Below are 19549 nucleotides of genomic sequence, written 5' to 3'. Positions count from 1 at the left end.
TATATATATATATATATATATATATATATATATATATATATATATATATATATATATATATATATATATATATACATGAATGAATGATGTTTCTCTTACCTCTGTATGACCCTGGTCACTGTACTGTAACTCAGTTTCAGTGTGTTACTGATCTTGAGGAGTTGTGGTATTGTATGAGGAAGTCAGGTGTGTCAGAGAATTGTTTGAGGGTGGTGCCGGACATGTATAAGGACAGTGTGACAGCAGTGAAGTGTGCAGTAGGAACGACAGACTGGTTCAAGGTCTCCACCTTGAACCAGGTTGGACTGCATCAAGTATTGGCTCTAAACCCTTTTCTGTTTCCAGTGGTGATGGACAGGTTGACGGACGAGATCAGACAGAGGTCTCCGTGGACTATGATGTTTGTGGATGATATTGTGATTTGTGGTGAGAGTAGGAAGCAGGTTAAGAAAAGCTTGGAGAGGTGAAGGTACGTGCTGGAGAGAAGGAGAATGAAATTCAGTAGGAGTAAGACAGAGTACATGTGTGTGAATGAGCAGGAGGGCAGTGGAGTGGTGCGGTTGCAGGGAGAAGAGGTGGCGAATGTGGAGGAGTTTAGGTACCTGGGGTCAACAGTGCAAAGTAATGGAGAGTGTGTTAGAGAAGTGAAGAAAAGAGTGCAGGCAAGGTGAAGTGGGTGGAGAAGAGTGGAAGGAGTGATTTGATATAGAAGGGTATCTGCAAGAGTGAAAAGGAAAGTTTATAGGACTGTGGTGAGACCTGCAACGTTGTATGGTTTAGACAGTGGCATTGAGTAAAAGACATTAGGTGGAGCTGGAGGTAGCAGAGCTGAAGATGCTGAGGTTTTCGTTGGAAGTGATAAGGAAGGACCGAGGGACAGCACATGCAAGACGTTTTGGAGACAAGGTGAGGGAGGCACGATTGAGATGGTTTGGACATGTGCAGAGGAGGGACATGGGGTACATCATTAAGAGAATCCTGAGGATGGAGCCAACAGGAAGGAGGAAAAGAGGAAGGCCAATGAGGAGATTTATGGATGTGGTGAGGGAAGACATGCAGGTAAATGGTGTAAAATAGGCAGATGTAGAAGACAGGAGGTATGGAAACGGATGGTCCGCTGTGGCGACCCCTAATGGGAGCAGCAGAAAGAAGAAGAAGAAGAAGAGGAAGAACCTGTACTATTTATGTAAAGATATTAACATAACTTTATGCAGTAGATGCGCCACACCTGTAGGGGCGCTAGAAAGCATTTGCAAGCGGTCAAAGGTTAAAAGGAAGTACGATGGTGGAAATTCCGGTTGTAGTAATTGTGACGGTAGAGTGATGGCGGCTGCTGCAGTAAAACAGCCTTCTAAAAACCCCACTAAAAGCTCTTCTGGGCCCGGTGGAGGAAATGTTCCGACAGGCCCCGCTCTTCCTTTGGCATCCCCTCTCATGGGGAAAAAGAAGAAGCCATTTCTTGGAATGCCAGCCCCGCTCGGCTATGTTCCCGGGCTGGGCAGAGGGTAAGGATATAACCAACTAGCTGTATGACGCATTTGTGCCCAATTTTTACCGTGTAATTCTGTATGCAGACGCGTTTAGCAACCGAAATGTCCTTACAAGTTCGAAAATTAAATTGCTCGGCTCTATTGAAGACAACTTTATTAGTTTCATCTCTGTTTACGGAGATGAACGTGTAAGTCTTCATGTCCGTGCACACTGAGCAACGTAACGCCTCCTTTCTCTACCTATAAAAATTTAATAAAGATATTGCCCCTAATATATGGGTTTTGTGTGTTATTGTATAGACGGGTTCATGTACACTACTTTGTTAAATATGTAACACGTTGATCGCTATTTTAAAAATGTAATCAACATTAGAGCTTCAGTCATGTTAGCCAGGTAGTTTCTGTTAAGGTTATGTTTTGCGTCCGCTGGCTCTGTTGTTGTAACCGCAAACTTCAATTAAAAGTAAAGCTTGATGTTTTCCGACCAAGTGAGTTTAAACGACACGCTTTCGTCCCGGTTTGGACGTCTTTCGACTTCGCGTCTAGACCGGAAATGACGTCACATCAACCTCCCGCTTATTATGCACCGCGAACGCATCAAAATGTAGATTCTCTCTTCTAAATGTTTGATTACCAATGAGATCGTTTAAAATACTTGATCACTTCTATCTTACCGAGCTTTATCATGAAATATATTTCCGCACATTGATCCTTAATGTTCTTTCTATAATTCTAATCTATAATCATCTGTTCTGGGAATGTGCACATCCAGCCTTGTTCTGGAAGGAGTTTTGCGCCTTTGTCCGTGTTTTATCTTCACAGGATTTCTCTTGTTACACCTGGAGGTTCTTTTCGGTTGCCACGACTGTGATCTAAACAAAATAAGACCTTTTTTTTTTTTTTTTTTTACATTCAATGTAACAAATGTAAATTTCAGAAATATAGAAAATATAAAATACGAGATTCATTTATGTGATTTCTGGTGGTTTCTGAGGCTGTTAATTCTAATAAAATGATCCTTTGCAGTAGAAAATATGCCAAATTCTTGCAAAAGTATGCATGGGCTATTGACTTTACTCACCCTTTCCTCTGCACAAGATAACAGATTGTCTAAAGCACATTAGGATGGCAAGAAATTTCACAAATAAACTGTTAAAAAAAGGCACACCTGTAAATTGAACCCCATTCCAGGTGACTACCTCATGAATCTGGGGAATCATGGATCAGGGAATGCCATAAGTTTGCCAATCTGTCATTAAAGCTAATAGAGCTAAAATATCAAAATTATTCTGTTTTACATTTTTTTAACACATTTTTTTTTACTTCATAATTATGTGCATGTTCTTTCATATTTTGGATGTATTCAGTATTAATGTGCATTGTTAAGAATAATAAAATTGAAAAACTGGAGGAGATGTGTTCAAATGACTTCTAATGTATTTTACAATGGTGCATGTCTAGTTGGGTGTAAATCTTAAACAACTTGGAGTTTATAATATTGGAGGAGTTTTGAGATGCCTGTCAGATTTTCTAGGCTGCCTCATTGGTGTTCAAATTGGTCTTATGCACAATACATTTAAAAACATTTCCCTGCAGAGATCTGTCTTTCCACTCTTCAGTAAAATCTTGTCTGACATCCCCCTGAACTGCATGCCACATATTGCAATTTTCCTGTTCAAACAAAAATTAATTAAATGAATGTTCTATATTTCTTCATTATTCAGCCCGTGCTTCTTCCAAACACTGCACACTTAGATAAAAAACTGCAAGATAAATGGGCAACACTTTGCGATGGACTGATCTACAGGTTCATCTGTAGCAATATGGAACTGTACAATTGTTCAGTTTTGAAAGGTCGTCTGCCATGAAAAAAGCCTTAGTTCATTTTTGACAGATGCAGTAAATCAGTGTTAGGTGGGCATTTCTAATGTTTCATTCATGTTTTCTCATAATCTGTGCAGTAATATTAACCTCTGGAGCATCATCATCTGTATATTTAATAATTTGGCATTTTTATTGCTGATTTTTATGAGTGCCTTATAATGTTGCTGTGGATTTTGACATAACTTTGATTCCATGAAACACAGCCACTGATTTTACACCACGTTTCAGCATGTTGCAAATTCTTTTGTTGTCTCTTGCAGAGCCACAGGTTTCACCACACGATCTGATATTGGTCCTGCTCGAGACGCAAATGATCCTGTCGATGACCGACATGCACCTCCAGGAAAGAGGACAGTGGGTGATCAAATGAAAAAGAGTAACCAGGACGACGATGACGAGGACCTTAACGACACCAACTATGATGAGGTAAAAAGCTTCTTATTTGAAAATAAAAAAAATGCTTACATGGACTGTTTACACCTTTTCCATTAAAGCTGCTTACACTGACCAGCTTTGATCATAATTTCAATATATGTAAATCATAATATAAACTGTAGAATCATATACATTAATGCTTTTTGTGTGTTTAGCAAATCTGATTTGTGTGTATGTTTAGTTATTTTTAGAAGACAGTAAATCTGTACTTCTATATCAGCTGCACATTGACTACTCGAAAATATATAAAGTTTTATTTCTATTGAATTTTTATGCGAGAACCTGTAATTAAACGGTTGCTGAAATGTCAGAGGTGTACTCACTTTTGTGAGGTACTGTGTGTATATAAAACGTATGACTTTTTACCAACAAGAATATATTACGTTGGATTATTTTTTCTGGTAATTTTATGTTTGCTATTTATAAGTTTGTTCCCTATCTGAAAGAAGAGGACAATTTAGAGCCATGACATGAACTGCATGTAGATCATGTGATCTTGGATTTGTTCATGCAAAAAAAAAAAAAAGTTTTTTTTTTTTTTTTTTTTATGCCCGCTAGTTTAATGGGTATGCTGGTAGCTTGTTCTCGAGTGGACCTTATGAGAAGGATGACGAAGAAGCAGATGCCATTTATGCAGCACTGGATAAGCGGATGGATGAGAGACGAAAGGAAAGAAGGTCAGAGACCCCCCTTTTAAAAGACTGTAGACTTAAATTAGACAGACTTGTTAGACTTTAGTCGGCATTGTTTTCTGTTTATTGAGGTGCACAATTGTATTTCGCTATAAATGGTTTGTTTTTTCTTCTACATATTCCCGAATAGTGTTAAACATTTTAACATTTACTTTTGCATAGAGAGTTGAGAGAAAAGGAGGAGATAGAAAAGTATCGTATGGAGCGGCCAAAAATCCAGCAGCAGTTCTCAGATCTGAAGGTATATTTTCTGTCGTGTACCGTCGTGTTTGTGGACGATTAACATCTTTATTTTTTGTAAATAATCATTCACATACTTTATATGTTGTGTGTGGTAAAGCAGCATGCATATGAAGCCAATTAAATGTTACATTTCCCATTTGTGATTTGTTTAGAGGAAATTAGCTGAGGTGACAGAAGAAGAGTGGTTAAGTATTCCAGATGTGGGTGATGCCAGAAACAAGAGACAAAGAAACCCACGTTATGAGAAACTTACTCCAGTACCAGACAGCTTCTTTGCTCAACATCTACAGACTGGAGAAAACCACAACACTGTTGACCCTCGACAAGCGGTATCCATTTAATCTTTCTTTCAGTTATGTTAATTTAGTTAATACAAATGGAATGTACATAGCAATTCAGATAACAATTAGTGGTAGCAATAGCACATTTGATAAAACCTATCTAGCTAATTAAGAATATTATAAGGAATGAAAATACAACTGTCCTGTAAATATTTTTAAACGAATTGGTAGGATCAACACTCAAAAATCGATACAAATTTTAGCTCATCTAACCTGGACCTTACAGGCCTCCCCTTCTATACCATTTCTATGTAAATTGTATATCAGAGAAGCAAATAGAGATGCAACATTATCGAGGAGAGTATTCAGCAATGCTTCTATGACAGTGAAATAATTAGTTCCACCAATTTTCGCTCATAATTTTTTCATTAAAATTATTTTTTAGACCTAGTTATGCAGAATTCAGAGTGCCATCACTTCATGTTTGTAAATTTTAAAGATTACTTAAAAGATTAGTTGAAATCAATGCTATAGAGAGTATTAGACATCTAACATGTATTGTATTGTCTCTCTAATTGTGTTATATCTTGTTATACCTAGCAATTTAGTGGTTTGAACACACCTTTCCCTGGAGGATTAAACACCCCATACCCTGGTGGCATGACGCCAGGGGCTGGAGAGCTGGACATGAGAAAGATCGGCCAGGCCAGAAACACTCTGATGGACATGAGGCTAAGTCAGGTACACTGGAGGCTAATAACGAGAACTCTGTGACGTTCAAAATAACTTCTGTTTTGCCTCCTTAGCAGGCATAAGAGAACCTGTTGAGGTTTTGCTAATTTACTAGCAACAACTGTTTTTAAATTAGCTGTAATTATTTTCTCCTGTGCTAGGAAAGATTTGTTTTTAGGCAAAATTTTTATATTTGCCTGTGGCCCTGAATGGAAAAAGTCTACTTAATTTATGATTGATCTTTAATATTTAAGGTATCAGACTTCTAAGCAAATCACCTAACTAGTCTATTTATTTTCCTGTCAAAATATGACTATTTTCAGGCAATGGAATTCATCTATTATTAGGCAAGGAATTACATTAAACATGAATCTTTTGTAGCATTTCATCCAATTAATGCTACTTAAGAACTAGGCATAATTAAATACCAGATCACTAACTAAAATGCAATTTGACTTGCATATTTCTCATTATCTTTCACAGCATAAGAACACAAGTGTGTTTGAACAATAAGTAAATCTAAGGTCAATTATTGGTGTTGAGCTTGGAGCCTGTGGTTGAGGTGAGAGCTCTGCACAGGCAGTTTCAGTTCTTGTGTTCTAAACTTGGCATAACATATGGTAAAATCCCCTTACAAACATATTAAATGATGTACCACCAAATGTAAACTATTTAATTAATTTTTTCCTATTAATTTAATTTACTCAATTTAATTTGTCCCAATTTTGTGCCATTCAATTTAATCAATATAATAAAGTGTATTACATAAATAAAATGTATTGAATTTATATACAATATTTTGTATATAATTTAACCAAGCAAGCACTTTATTTTAAATTGTTAAAAAAATATAGCGTTAATGTTAACAAATGTTAATAATAAACTGCATTAATAAAAAAAACGACAAACAAATTTGTTTTGCATTTCTTCCCCCTAACTGTAGCGAAATTGTACTGACCCTAATGTGTGTACCGCTACCCAACATGGTATAACCCCAATTCCAAAAAAGTTAGGGTGCTGTATAAAATGATTATAGAATGCAGCGATTTGCAAATCTCAAGCCCATATTATATTCATACTACACATTAGAAAGCATATCAATCATTTAAGCTGTGGACCATTTAAGAAAAATTTATAGTAATTTTGAATTTGATCTCTGCAACAATGGGGCAGCAAAAGGAGGAAAAGTAGTTAGTAAAAATAAACAGGTAGAGGAGAAATGTGCAGCTTTTTGGAATTGGCAACAGTTCAGTAACATGATTGAGCATACCAAGATCTTAGAGAAGTATAGATAGGCAGAGGTTCACCAGCCTGCGTCTACATATTGTTACTCAACATAAAAATAAGATTTTGAGTATATCATCTACAGTGTATAATATCAAAAGACTCCAAGAATCTGGAGAATCAGTGTACAAGAGACGAGGGCAAAAATCAATGTTGGAAGTTTGTAATCATCCAACATGTGGCACTGCATTAAAACCAGGCATGCTTCTATAAGGACCACACTTCATGGGCTCAAAGACGTCCAGAAATCACTGTCTGTGCACAGTTTGCTATGCCATCCTCAAATGCAGATTGGAGTTCTGTCGTGCAAAGAAGAAGCCATATGCAAACACCACCATCATCTCTGGGCCAAAGCTCATTTCAAACAGACTGACAAATCTGTTCTGTGCAAAATGGTGCATACTGCATCCCAATATTGTTTGAACTGCGCTTGTACATACAACAGGACAATGCAGAATTGTGTCCAGTTTGCTTGAAGCACATCTTGATTGATGATTTCTTCCCCACATGAGTAGAAGAAAAAGGTTGCCAATGTGTGAAGTACAGTGTAAGAATCTTTGTTATAGACAAATTCTGGGCAGTGACTGTGTAATATTTCTCCTAATACTAAAGAGAGCAGAGCACTGGTGCATGTAGAATGATCGCTTATTTTTATAATGGTTTCAAAGTTGGGATATTGCTTGCTTTTGTAAATCATACCCAGGTGTACTTGTGACCTGCCTATTATCAACCTTTTTAAAATGTCACCTGTGATTTGATGATATTTTTGGGTTTATTGAATATGCTGACTTTGGATGGTCTTTGTCCAGCTCTGTTTAACAGTTTAATGTTTTAATTACAGTTGAGTTATTTTTTTATTGGGTATTAGTTATATACAAGCCCATTCCTTCTTTCTGCAGGTTTCTGATTCTGTGAGTGGGCAGACTGTGGTGGACCCTAAAGGCTATCTGACAGACCTCAACTCCATGATTCCGACACATGGTGGCGATATTAGGTAATTTCCTCCTACTTAGTTTTAAACAGACAATTCTTCATATTGCACAGATTTACCAGGATGTGTTTTTATATATATAAAATGATTTTTTCTAGTTATTGTTTGTCTGTTATTATATTTCTAGTCATAATTGATTCTCTGATCTGTCATGCTATATTTGATTGGTAACGTGTGTGCTTTTTGCAGCGACATTAAGAAGGCTCGTTTGTTGTTGAAGTCTGTAAGGGAGACAAACCCTCACCACCCTCCTGCCTGGATTGCTTCAGCACGTTTGGAGGAAGTTACTGGCAAGTTGCAGGTGGCCAGAAACCTTATAATGAAAGGAACCGAGATGTGTCCTAAGGTCAGCTGAACTTTTTGCTCATATGCAGTCGCATACCCACGTGTTCATGTAATTCTGTACAACATTTTAAGAGTTTTTTTTTTTTTTTTTTTGTATCACATGAATGTATCACATTATGATTATTGAATAAATATTTATTTAATCCCGGCACCTTTCATTCAAACAACTAAACTGTACTGAAAGAGTTCTCTACCATGCATGTGGAGTTGTAATTACTTTTCTATTACTTTATTCATTTATTTATTTTACTTCCTTCTGGTATGGAATGTTTTTTTCTTTTTTTTTTTTTTTTTTTTTTTAAAGATACATTTTATAGGGTTTTTAAGTATTAAAAATTATTGCAAAGAAAACATTCTTCTAAGTATTACAAAGGATTTTATTGAGAGATCACCTGGAATCCTGTGTGATGTCTGAAAAATAAAACATCAGTATTGCTTTTACAAGTGGTTTTTTTATTTTTTATTTTTTTAATCTTTTGGCAGAGTGAAGATGTGTGGTTAGAGGCTGCACGGCTCCAGCCAGGAGACACTGCAAAGGCCGTAGTTGCTCAGGCCGTGCGCCACCTTCCTCAGTCTGTGCGCATCTACATTCGAGCAGCTGAGCTTGAAACGGACATCAGGGCCAAAAAGCGAGTCCTGCGCAAAGGTCTGTGATTTCAATGGCCTCATTTAAGAAAATGCCACTTTTTCCCTACAGTTTTGAAATTTTATTTTTCAGTTTGAGTTCTGTTTTTGTCTTTTCATTTCTACTTTCCCTTAACTTGTTTTTAATATGTACAACTGCTCTTCCCAGCAGTGTTGTGATGTGCAATTCCAGTAGCAATATTGCAGTCAGTTTTGTTTCCCTTTTCCTAATGACTCACTCACTCAGGTTGTTAAAGCTTTTTATTTATATATATATATATATAATTTTTTTTAAAGCAGCCCTGAAAAGTTCTCATTTATATCAGATCAATTTAGAGCTGCAACTAACAATTATTTTGATAATCGGATAATTTTCTTATTTATAATGTACAATGTTTATGTATAAAAATGTACTTGATATTGCAAAAGCCACATATAGTGTTTAACTTTGTTTTAATTTAGCCATTTTAAAGTTTATAGTAGCTGCTTGTTGAGTGCATAAAGGATTTCTTCTTTTACTCAAATTCAAAGTTACAAATTCTCCCATGCTGGGTTGTAACTTTCTGTAAAAAAAAAACAAACGCACTTGAGTATGAAAGGAGAAGCAATTTGTGTAAATCTACATTTGTATTGTATTTTGCAGAGGGAAGTTGACAACCATGCTTAAAAAAAAATTTATATAAAATATTTTATGTAAAAAAAGAGGCATTTTGGTAATTTGTGAAGATATAAGCATCTAGAATGTATAATTAATTACATTTTGTATAATAATTAAATGATATATGCATAAAATAAAAATATACAAACATTGAAAACAATAATTTGATTTACTGGCAGTAAAGCTGCAGTAAATCACGTTTGAAAACAGAAGTTACTGTTGTAGTAGACAAGTGCTATAAAAAGAGAATAGGACAAAGAAACACAGCAAACTAACAGGCTTGATTTAAAAAAAAAAAAAAAGAAATATGCATTGGTGTACAAGTCCATAATCATTTGCTGAAAACCACAACAGTGACAAAAAATGTGATCTCTGTTTTTGTTCGCCTTCATCCGTGACACCAGTGTTTTTTTTGTTTTTTTTTTTCCATGTGCTCGTGCATCACTGTGGCACTTTCACGGCTAGTTTTTTGTTGCGTTTAATATAAAATGCTCCCGGGCCTTTGACGACTTGGGACGCACACTTTTTTCTACTGCCGGTTGACCCTGTTCTCTGCGTCATTTCGCAAGCTGCTGTGTTCTCTTAGTAACGCTAACCCGTAACTTGAGCAGTCCAACTAATCGATAATGGCATTCGCTGACATCAAATTTTATTATCGATTTGATCAATTTCAATGAAGACATTTGCAAACATTTTTTGAAGTATTTGTAAATGTTATCTTTTTAGTGTTGTTCATTAGTATTATGTGAGCAGTTATTACTAATAGCAGTCCAACTGCTGCTGTGCACTTTGTTGCCATGAATGCTTTTAATTGTATCAAACAGCCTTATTAGTTTTCAGCATTGGAAGCTTTTGGAGTGGGTACATATGCTATACATACATCTAGTGACTGTTATTCAAACCAACAGTGTTAACTCTTCTGGTTTCAAAGAGCTGTGGGATTTTTTTAGGTTTGCCCACTTTCTCCTTTGCTTTTTTGCTTAATGGTGAGAACATGCAATGGCAGTCATGGGAAGGTTTCTTTTCCCCATTATTTATTTATTTTAGAAACTATTGAACTATGCAGTTAGTTCTGCCCTTTGTCAATATTCCAGCTTATTCAATTCCCACATTTCTTCAACACTATACGTGTTCACAGTCAAGAGTTTCAGACCTGTGCACTTAAATTATCTAAAAATGCCAATTTATATTAAGGAATTAACTTTGTGCATCAACTTAACAATATCGGCAGAGAAACCTTAAAGGCTCAGTGGTATATGAGGTGTTGGTGATGCCAGAGGGAGGAGGGCAGCCTTTTTAATGCAATATACATAATACTTAACCTTATGAACACATTGCTCAATTTCAAGTGGCTTTTATGGCAGTCATTAAGTTTTCAGAATCTTTGTGAAAGTTTACGCTGTGATTAAATACTTTTTTCTTTTAAAAAATGAAATGTTTTGTTTTCTTTCTTTGTGTTATAAGTACAATTATATGTAATCTACACCTGCAGCTCTGGAGAATGTGTCCAAATCAGTGCGCCTGTGGAAGACAGCTGTGGAACTTGAGGAGCCCGAGGATGCCAGAATTATGCTGAGCCGAGCTGTGGAGTGCTGCCCAACTAGTGTAGAGGTACTCAAACTCTTAAACCGCTCTTCAACTTTTAATGTGGGTTTAGATTTGTTTTTGTTTTGATTTTAATCCATCTTATTTCCCAATTGACTGTGCTCTCAGCTCTGGCTTGCCTTGGCAAGGTTAGAGACTTATGAAAATGCAAGGCGTGTTCTAAACAAGGCCCGTGAGAACATTCCAACTGATCGGCACATCTGGATCACGGCCGCCAAGCTGGAGGAGGCCAACGGCAACACGCAGATGGTGGAAAAGATCATTGACCGAGCAATCACCTCGCTGAGGGCCAATGGGGTAGAGATCAATCGTGAGCAGTGGATTCAGGTCAGCCACAAATGATTGAGTATTAATTTCTAATGTGATTTGCTTTTTAGTTGCCACCTTAAAATGACTCTTCATTGATGCATGACCAGAAAGAAACCATTTATTTACATTGGTTTTGTCATTGCAAAAAAAAATATTATTATTATTTATACAGTCATGTTTCCAAGATTGCAAGTTCAATGTTTGTAGGCAATACTTCAATGAATTTGGTGAATCGTGCTCAGCATCACTGCAATTGGATGCCAGATGATTAAGAAAGCATGCTGTTGTGTTTAAGAGCTTATAGAAAAATGTCCTATTGTCCTGGTTACTTGGTAAAAACATGCACAAAAGGTACCTGATGCAGATCATGGGGTCCCATTATGCAAATGTGTAGGTTTGTGTGAGAACCTTTTAGTGGGGGATGAAGTACACAAACCATGTAGTTGAGTTAAATTAGAGATGCAGTAGGTATAATATGACTCCAGTAAAATTGCACACTTTAAACTTTAACTTGAGTAAAACTACAAAAATATTTGTCTTTAAATGTACTTGAGTATCCAGAGTACTATGCTTTATTATGGCTTTATTATATCCTGTTGTCATTTTTGTCACAAGACTCTTTGCTTAATCAACTCGGTTTATGTGAAAAGACTTAGCACACCGATCTATTAATAGAATGATATTAGTCAAAACTGATTGATTTCCATTAAAATTATCATGAGCCCAAAACCACCTTTTCAACTACTTCAAATAAATCACGCAAATATGTCCACAAGGCTACGCTCTCTACCCTGATTAGTGGCTTCCACTCCAAAAAAAAAAAAAAGGAACTGATTTTGCAAAATGTTTTGTACAAATATGAGGGGAAAAGCTATTTAATTATAGTAATGAATTACTTTTGCTTCATTACTGTCCACCACGGTATCTGTAATACTGTTTCCTAAAGTTCATTGATATTTAAGATGTTTCCACACTGTTCACCATGAGATACAGGATTGATTGACCCTAAATAGACCCTACAGAATGTTTAAGCTTACCAGGTTTATCTTAACAATGGTCTGTCTGACCCACATTCCTGATTTTTAATGTACCAACAGATGAACTAAGCTGCTGATGGTAAGAAACCGAATGTTTTCAAAAGCTGCATCTACTAGAAAAGTGTATTTTAGTGTGTTTCTGAAATACAAAGTAGTAATAAGAAAATTCAGACTTTGCAAAGGCATCAAGTTTAGCTTGTTTAGAAAGCCTGCCAGAGAGGACCATTATAATCACACAGTAGAAAAATAGTCACTAAAATCTCTCATGGGTTCAGATAGATCAGTTGAGACCTACTGAGTTCGTTTCTAAAATGGAGAAGGGTATCCAAAGGCATTAATCTCTATTTCTGTTTAAATGTATATTAAGTAACTGTGCATTATTTTATTCTGATCATTTAATTGCTTGCTGTTAGTTGTTAATTAAAAAGTTAATTAAATATATAATTTGGCTGAGGCTTCCCAAACATTTGCATACAAAAATATGCTCTACTTTTCCCAAATGAACTGAAGACGGTTATCTTTCTTTAATGTCCTCACAGGATGCTGAGGAGTGTGATAAAGCTGGTAGTGTGGCCACTTGTCAGGCTGTGATCAGAGCAGTCATTGGTATTGGCATTGAGGAGGAAGACTGCAAACACACATGGATGGAGGATGCAGATAGTGTAAGAAACTACTTTATTACCGTTTTTGTACTGAAGGTCTGAAGTTGCCTTTCCCCAAGGTTTTCTAATGACTTTGTTGAGGCGTGATGTGCAATATAACTAAGTTGATGATTAGGTTTATGTGGATAAAAATCTAATGCCTAACTCATAGATGTTTGACTTTTTGGAACTTAATAATTTGTGTGTTTCATGTGTTTTCCAGTGTGTAGCTCATGGTGCATTGGAATGTGCCCGTGCCATCTATGCCCACGCGTTACAGGTCTTTCCCAGCAAAAAGAGTGTATGGCTACGAGCAGCTTACTTTGAGAAGAGTAATGGCACAAGGTAAGACAATAACTTATAACAAATGCAAATAAAATGCAGTGCTGAACAAGTTTCAGGTTTGTTCTGCTGTGTAATCATAAGTCTCAAGTTTTGTGCCTAAATTTGTAACACTGCAAAACCACAAAAACATAGAGGCTATGATTTAAAGTAGATTTTCAAAGTTAATTTGTTGTTCTAATAATATTAACATTGTAGGAACATTGCAGGCCACACATCTAGTTATCCAGTTAGACATTATTTAATGAAGTTCATGAATCTTCAAAGTTCCATACATTTGCAATTTTAAAATGACTGAATTAATTTATAAAATTGGGTGTATCATTTTTTTTTTTGCCACCTCAACAGATTTTTGCTGCTTAGCATGACTAATTTATTTGCTTCTCTTTATTATTCTCTAAGAGAGTCTCTGGAGGCTCTTCTGCAGAGAGCAGTAGCTCATTGTCCCAAGGCTGAAGTGTTGTGGCTTATGGGGGCCAAGTCCAAGTGGCTGGCTGGAGACGTCCCTGCAGCCAGAAGCATTCTTGCACTGGCATTCCAGGTAAAGGGTGTCCTGTAGTTAACTATATGTAATGTCACAGGTTTATAATAATTGGAGTCGAACCCGAGTTTGAATATGACCTGTTGATTCTGATTATTGGCATGTTTTTTTTTTCCCTTTTCCCACTAAAACTTGTCTTTGGTTGTTGCAAAGTGAAATATTTATATGTATTTATATAATATACAGTATCACACAGAGACAGTCGTGTTTCAGCAATAGTTTTAGTATATCTTTTTAAATGACAATACTATAGAAATGAAACTTGAATATATTTTAGAGTAGTCAATGTGCAGCTTGTATAGCTCTACATATTTACTGTCCTTTAAAAATAACTCAACGTACAGCCATTATTGTCAAAATAGCTGACCAACACCATAGGTGAACATGTCAAAACATGTCAGTATTGAGCACCATTGTTATCTAGCACTGGCTTAAACCTCCTGGGCAAAGAATTCACCAGAGCTGCACAGGTTGTTGATGGGATCCTCTTCCACTCCTCCACAATAACATCACATTTGCATGGTTTAGCAACATACCGCTGTTATCACTTGGGTTGTACTCTCTAGTTTGACAGTAATGGCTGTATGTTGAGTTATTTGTAGAGGACAGTAAATATGTACTGCTATACATCCTGCACATTGACTACTGAAACGTATCCAAGTTTCATATCTATAGTATTGTCCCTTAAGAAGACATTTTTTACATTACATATTCATTACGTATTCCTGCCATTTTAACAGCCATTTTAGACATTTTAGATTTTTATATCCACTCTAGACATCCATGTTATAATATTGTAGATTGATTTCAGCGTTCTCTTTTCCCCAGATGAGCTGCTCTTAATTCCATTGTAAATTTTTGTCCTTGCTATGAACATATACCCTTGTCTTTTTTTGTCCCAGGCCAACCCGAACAGTGAAGAGATTTGGCTGGCTGCTGTAAAGCTGGAGTCTGAGAATAATGAGTATGAGAGAGCGCGCAGACTGCTTGCAAAAGCTCGTAGCAGTGCTCCCACTGCTAGGGTGAGTGACCAAGAACTCATTTCAATTTTTGCCAGGCCCAGCGAGGTTATGAATTTGAGAAGCTATGTTAAGGGCTTCCCCCTCAGGTTATTCACCCATACTTTATTTTTCCCTAACTATTTTTTTTACTAGTGTAATTTTAAGAGATTTGCACTGTACTGTGCTTTGGTGGTTTGCCAATCTGTGATTTATCTTTCAGCCTGTATAACTAAATCTCATCTTTAACTTAAGTACTCATAGGTTATACGCAGCTATTAAAGCACTATTAATAAAACACATTCTTACCACATTGATGGGATTCAAATCTCAGTGAGACTGATTGAACTCCAGAATGTGAGCAGGTATGGCTTATTTAATTAAAATGAATTAAACTAAAAGTTATTGATGCTTATTATTGTAAATCTGCCCATTTAAAAATTAAAGCATCAACATGGATCTTTAATAATTGTTTAGATGCTTACGTCACTGTTCAGAGTTTTTTTTGTGCAATTTGCTTAGTAGACAATTTAAGCTTTTCTAATTTCTAGTGAAATGATAGAGAGCATTAGTTCCTCTTCTTATGATGATAGTGCCAAAGTGCTCGAATAGTTCTTTGTCTGAACTTGTCTTCCATCTTTGCTCCAGGTAATACTCTCCGTATCATGCCAGTTTACACCCTATAAGAGTCTAACTTGAGTGCTTGGCAGCAGTTTGAAAAGATTAATATATATTCAAATCTGTGCCGTGTTTATTTTTCTTTCCAATGTTTCCATGGAAACTAGTTCAAACCAAAGAATTTAAACTCTTGTGTGAACCATCAGGAACATTTTTCTGGTGTATAGTTTTATGTAAGCACACAGAAGGTTTAATTTTTTCCCTGTTCCTAAAACCATAAAGTATAAAAAGGCAAATAATTTTTTCCCCCACCTATCCACATGGGTTACTTCCAGGTTCTTTCAAAAACTGTGACCATATGTGGATTGATTAGAAAAGAATTGCCCCATGGTCTGAATAAGAATCACAATGTACATTGTGCCCCTCGGGTATTCTAGCGATAGACTTGAAAGGTTTCTATCAGAAATTTGTTTGACATGCACATTGTGTACACTCCATGGATATATATAAGGGCGCAGGTGTCTTATAAGCAGAGCTTCTGTGACTCATTCTGCAGGTCTTTATGAAGTCTGTCAAGTTGGAGTGGGTACTGGGGAACATTGCAGAAGCCCAGGAACTGTGTTCTGAAGCCTTGAAGCACTATGAAGATTTCCCAAAGCTCTGGATGATGAAAGGCCAGATTGAGGAGCAGTCTGAAAACATCGACAAAGCCCGAGATGCCTACAACCAAGGGGTAATTATTGGAATGGGGAACTTGTAGCAATAATAGGCAATTCCTTAATATAGTAATTAAAGTTGTGTGATCAGTCAACATTTCAGTTACCAAGAAAATAAATGCAGCTTGCACAATTGGTTAAACAAAGCTCAAGACTGTGACTCAGAAGCTTTTGTGAGCAAGTGAATGGAATTTAATCATGCCATAAGTGAGATCAATAGAACACTCAATGTTGTACACACAGGTCTATCATATTGGCCATCCTGCCTGCCAACTATGTGTTGGATGAAAGTATTTTAACTCTTTAAAAAAAAAAAAAAAAAATCAAACATTGCATGGCATTCCACCCACCATTCGGCCATTCCTTCATCATATGACAGGCCTTGAGTCACTTCCCAACAAAAATGTGTGACCTGTATGTATGGTGCAGTATCAGCTGTGTCGTTTGTGTTTTAGTAAAGGCTTCTATTGGTTACATTTAGTGTTTAGCAGTGTTGGCCAATTAACCAAATGTTTGTCTGTCTGTTGGTCAGCTGAAGAAGTGTCCCCACTCTATGCCTCTGTGGTTATTGCTGTCACGTCTGGAGGAGAAAGTGGGCCAGCTCACACGTGCCCGTGCTATTTTGGAGAAATCACGACTCAAGAACCCACAGACCGCTGAATTATGGTATGACGTCTGTTGTGTCTACACTTGTCAGAAAATCTGTTTAAATCTTTACACATGGCTGTAGCACTGTATAATGATTAGTCTCTATTTTCATCCTCTAGGTTAGAATCAGTTCGGCTGGAATACAGAGCAGGCTTAAAAAACATCGCCAACACGCTCATGGCTAAAGCCTTACAGGAATGTCCCAACTCAGGTTTGCTGTGACCATCTTTTTCCCCCCTCATTTCTATTACTGGAACTGCTTTTGTGACCGTTAAGTTCTCTAATGATGCTTTCACATAAAATTCTATTTTGTTTTAGTGTCATGTAAACAAACTAGCACTGTACTATATACTTACTGTATCTGTATTAATATATAAATAAGGATAAAGTGGAACATTTTTATTTAAATATGTTTCATTATGCAAATGGCAGGGAAGTCAAAAACAGTGCATAATTATTAATACAACTGGCAAAATAACTAGTCAGATTTAATGTGTGCAGCCAACTTTTTTTTTTTTTTTTTTGTCAGTCCAAATGTTTAGAACACAGCAGAAGTCGTGCAACTTAGTTTAACAGCTTGCATCTGCACAAAAAGGCTGCCTGATTTCCAAAATACACATGTTTGTTTGATATCTTGCAGTTGGGTCCTTTCTTAAATTAATCAAAAAACTTCAAGGTCAATTTGAACCAGACTGAAAAAAACTCTCCCAGACTCCCACTGTCTGTTTTAGTTTGTACCTAAGTGCAATAATTCTGCCCTTACTTCTCTGTACATTATGCACACATTATGTTTTGTGTAACTAACAGCACCTTTTACTTGCTTTGAACAGGAATCCTTTGGGCTGAGGCTGTGTTCTTAGAAGCTAGACCACAGAGAAAGACGAAGAGTGTTGATGCCCTGAAGAAATGCGAGCATGATCCCCATGTTTTACTGGCTGTTGCAAAGTACGACTCAATATATCCTGTCTGACTGATTCCCATGAATCCTAAAATTACACTATAATAATTGCACCGAATAGAGACACCTGCGTGATCAGTGTAGATGATATAAATGGTACCAATACTTTAGATAGATTATACTTTTAGATAGATTATAACCGGTTTTGCTTCATTTTATGCTTAATTTTAAACACACACACACACTGTGATCCATAGGCTATTCTGGAGTGAGAGAAAGATAACCAAAGCTAGAGAATGGTTCCTGCGCACAGTGAAGATTGAGCCAGACCTGGGTGATGCCTGGGCATTTTTCTACAAATTTGAACTACAGCATGGTACAGAGGTAAGTCCTTGTAGATTTTTATACATGTGCCTGATTAGAAATGCAGTATTTGTGTGTATTGCAAATGCAAAAAGAACATAACCTGTATTTGCAGAATAAGAATACAGAGCTATATGCATTTTTCAAAAAAATTGTATATAGAATGCTCAACAGTTTGCTTACTTATTGGAATATATTCATAATTTAATGTTTCACTGTATAAAAACTCTGATATACTTCCAGTGCAATCTTTTTTTTTTTTTCCTAAACAGGTATACACTGATAGAGATATAGAATTCAAATGCTTTTTCTCCTTATATTAAAAATAATTTGTACAAACTTTATTTACAACCCCATTGTTTTGCATCAAATTCGTGAACTCTAATGAATATTGGATTAATATCCAGGGTTTTCAATTTAACCTTATGGCTAGAATGAGACTGGCTCAAAACTTCATTCTGATTCCTGTAAATACTCTCATATTTCTTTTCTCATGATCAGGACATGCCAGGAAGGCATGGAATTATGTGAACGAGTCCTAACTAATACAGGTGTCTTGAAATCTCTGCTGTCTCACCCCCTCTTACAGGAACAACAGGAGGAAGTGAAGAAACGGTGTGAAAACGCAGAACCCCGGCATGGAGAGTTGTGGTGTACTGAATCCAAGCACATTCTAAACTGGCAGAAAAAGATTGGAGAGATACTGTGTCTTGTTGCTGCCAAAATCAAGAACACTTTCTAAAATCTAATCTGTGCATTTTTATGTCATTTGTGTTTTAATGAACAACTTGGAGCTGTATTTTTCATGTGTGAGCTTAAAGGGTTGTCTGTCATTTTTTTTGGCTGACTTCAGTCACTCTTGCTTTTGTTCTTTGTGTATTTCTAACAAGTTGCCCAATAAAACATCGGGTGAAGTGCAGCTCTGATGTCACTGTATTTGTTATCTTACCAGATTTTAGGTTAAGTAATTGAGCAAATTTGTACAGCTTGTTTCAATTATTTTATGACCCGAGTGTGGTGTATTATCCTAACTTTGAAAAAGATCAGATTAACTCTTGTCCATTGTGTATTTTCACCGTGTAACTCTTCCTAGCCGAAATGTTCTAGTGCGATAGCGTGCTGTTTGGAAAGTAAAGTAAATATAACATTTATAAAATGTTTTATATAAAAGTCT

The 19549-nt window shown here is 36.4% G+C and overlaps 2 protein-coding genes across 2 annotated transcripts in view; both read left to right on the top strand.

The window, feature by feature from the left end:
- The window catches only part of LOC310715085 (uncharacterized protein), a 401686-nt gene that overhangs the window by 378620 nt on the left and 3517 nt on the right, over positions 1-19549 (top strand). The window lies entirely within an intron of this gene.
- On the top strand, positions 1275-19294 carry prpf6 (PRP6 pre-mRNA processing factor 6 homolog). Its single transcript, XM_083570375.1, has 21 exons — positions 1275-1505; positions 3635-3800; positions 4368-4486; positions 4664-4742; positions 4897-5073; positions 5626-5766; positions 7941-8035; positions 8222-8378; positions 8861-9023; positions 11152-11270; positions 11373-11591; positions 13150-13272; positions 13475-13596; positions 13996-14134; positions 15037-15156; positions 16307-16483; positions 16999-17132; positions 17234-17325; positions 17945-18059; positions 18270-18396; positions 18965-19294. The coding sequence occupies exons 1-21, from the start codon at positions 1324-1326 to the stop codon at positions 19115-19117; spliced, it is 2919 nt and encodes a 972-aa protein (XP_083426501.1). The 5' UTR covers positions 1275-1323; the 3' UTR covers positions 19118-19294.

This window comes from Silurus aristotelis (assembly GCF_946808225.1).
Source record: "Silurus aristotelis genome assembly, chromosome: 19".
Taxonomy (NCBI): Eukaryota; Metazoa; Chordata; class Actinopteri; order Siluriformes; family Siluridae; genus Silurus; species Silurus aristotelis.
This window is presented reverse-complemented; position numbering and strand designations above follow the sequence as displayed.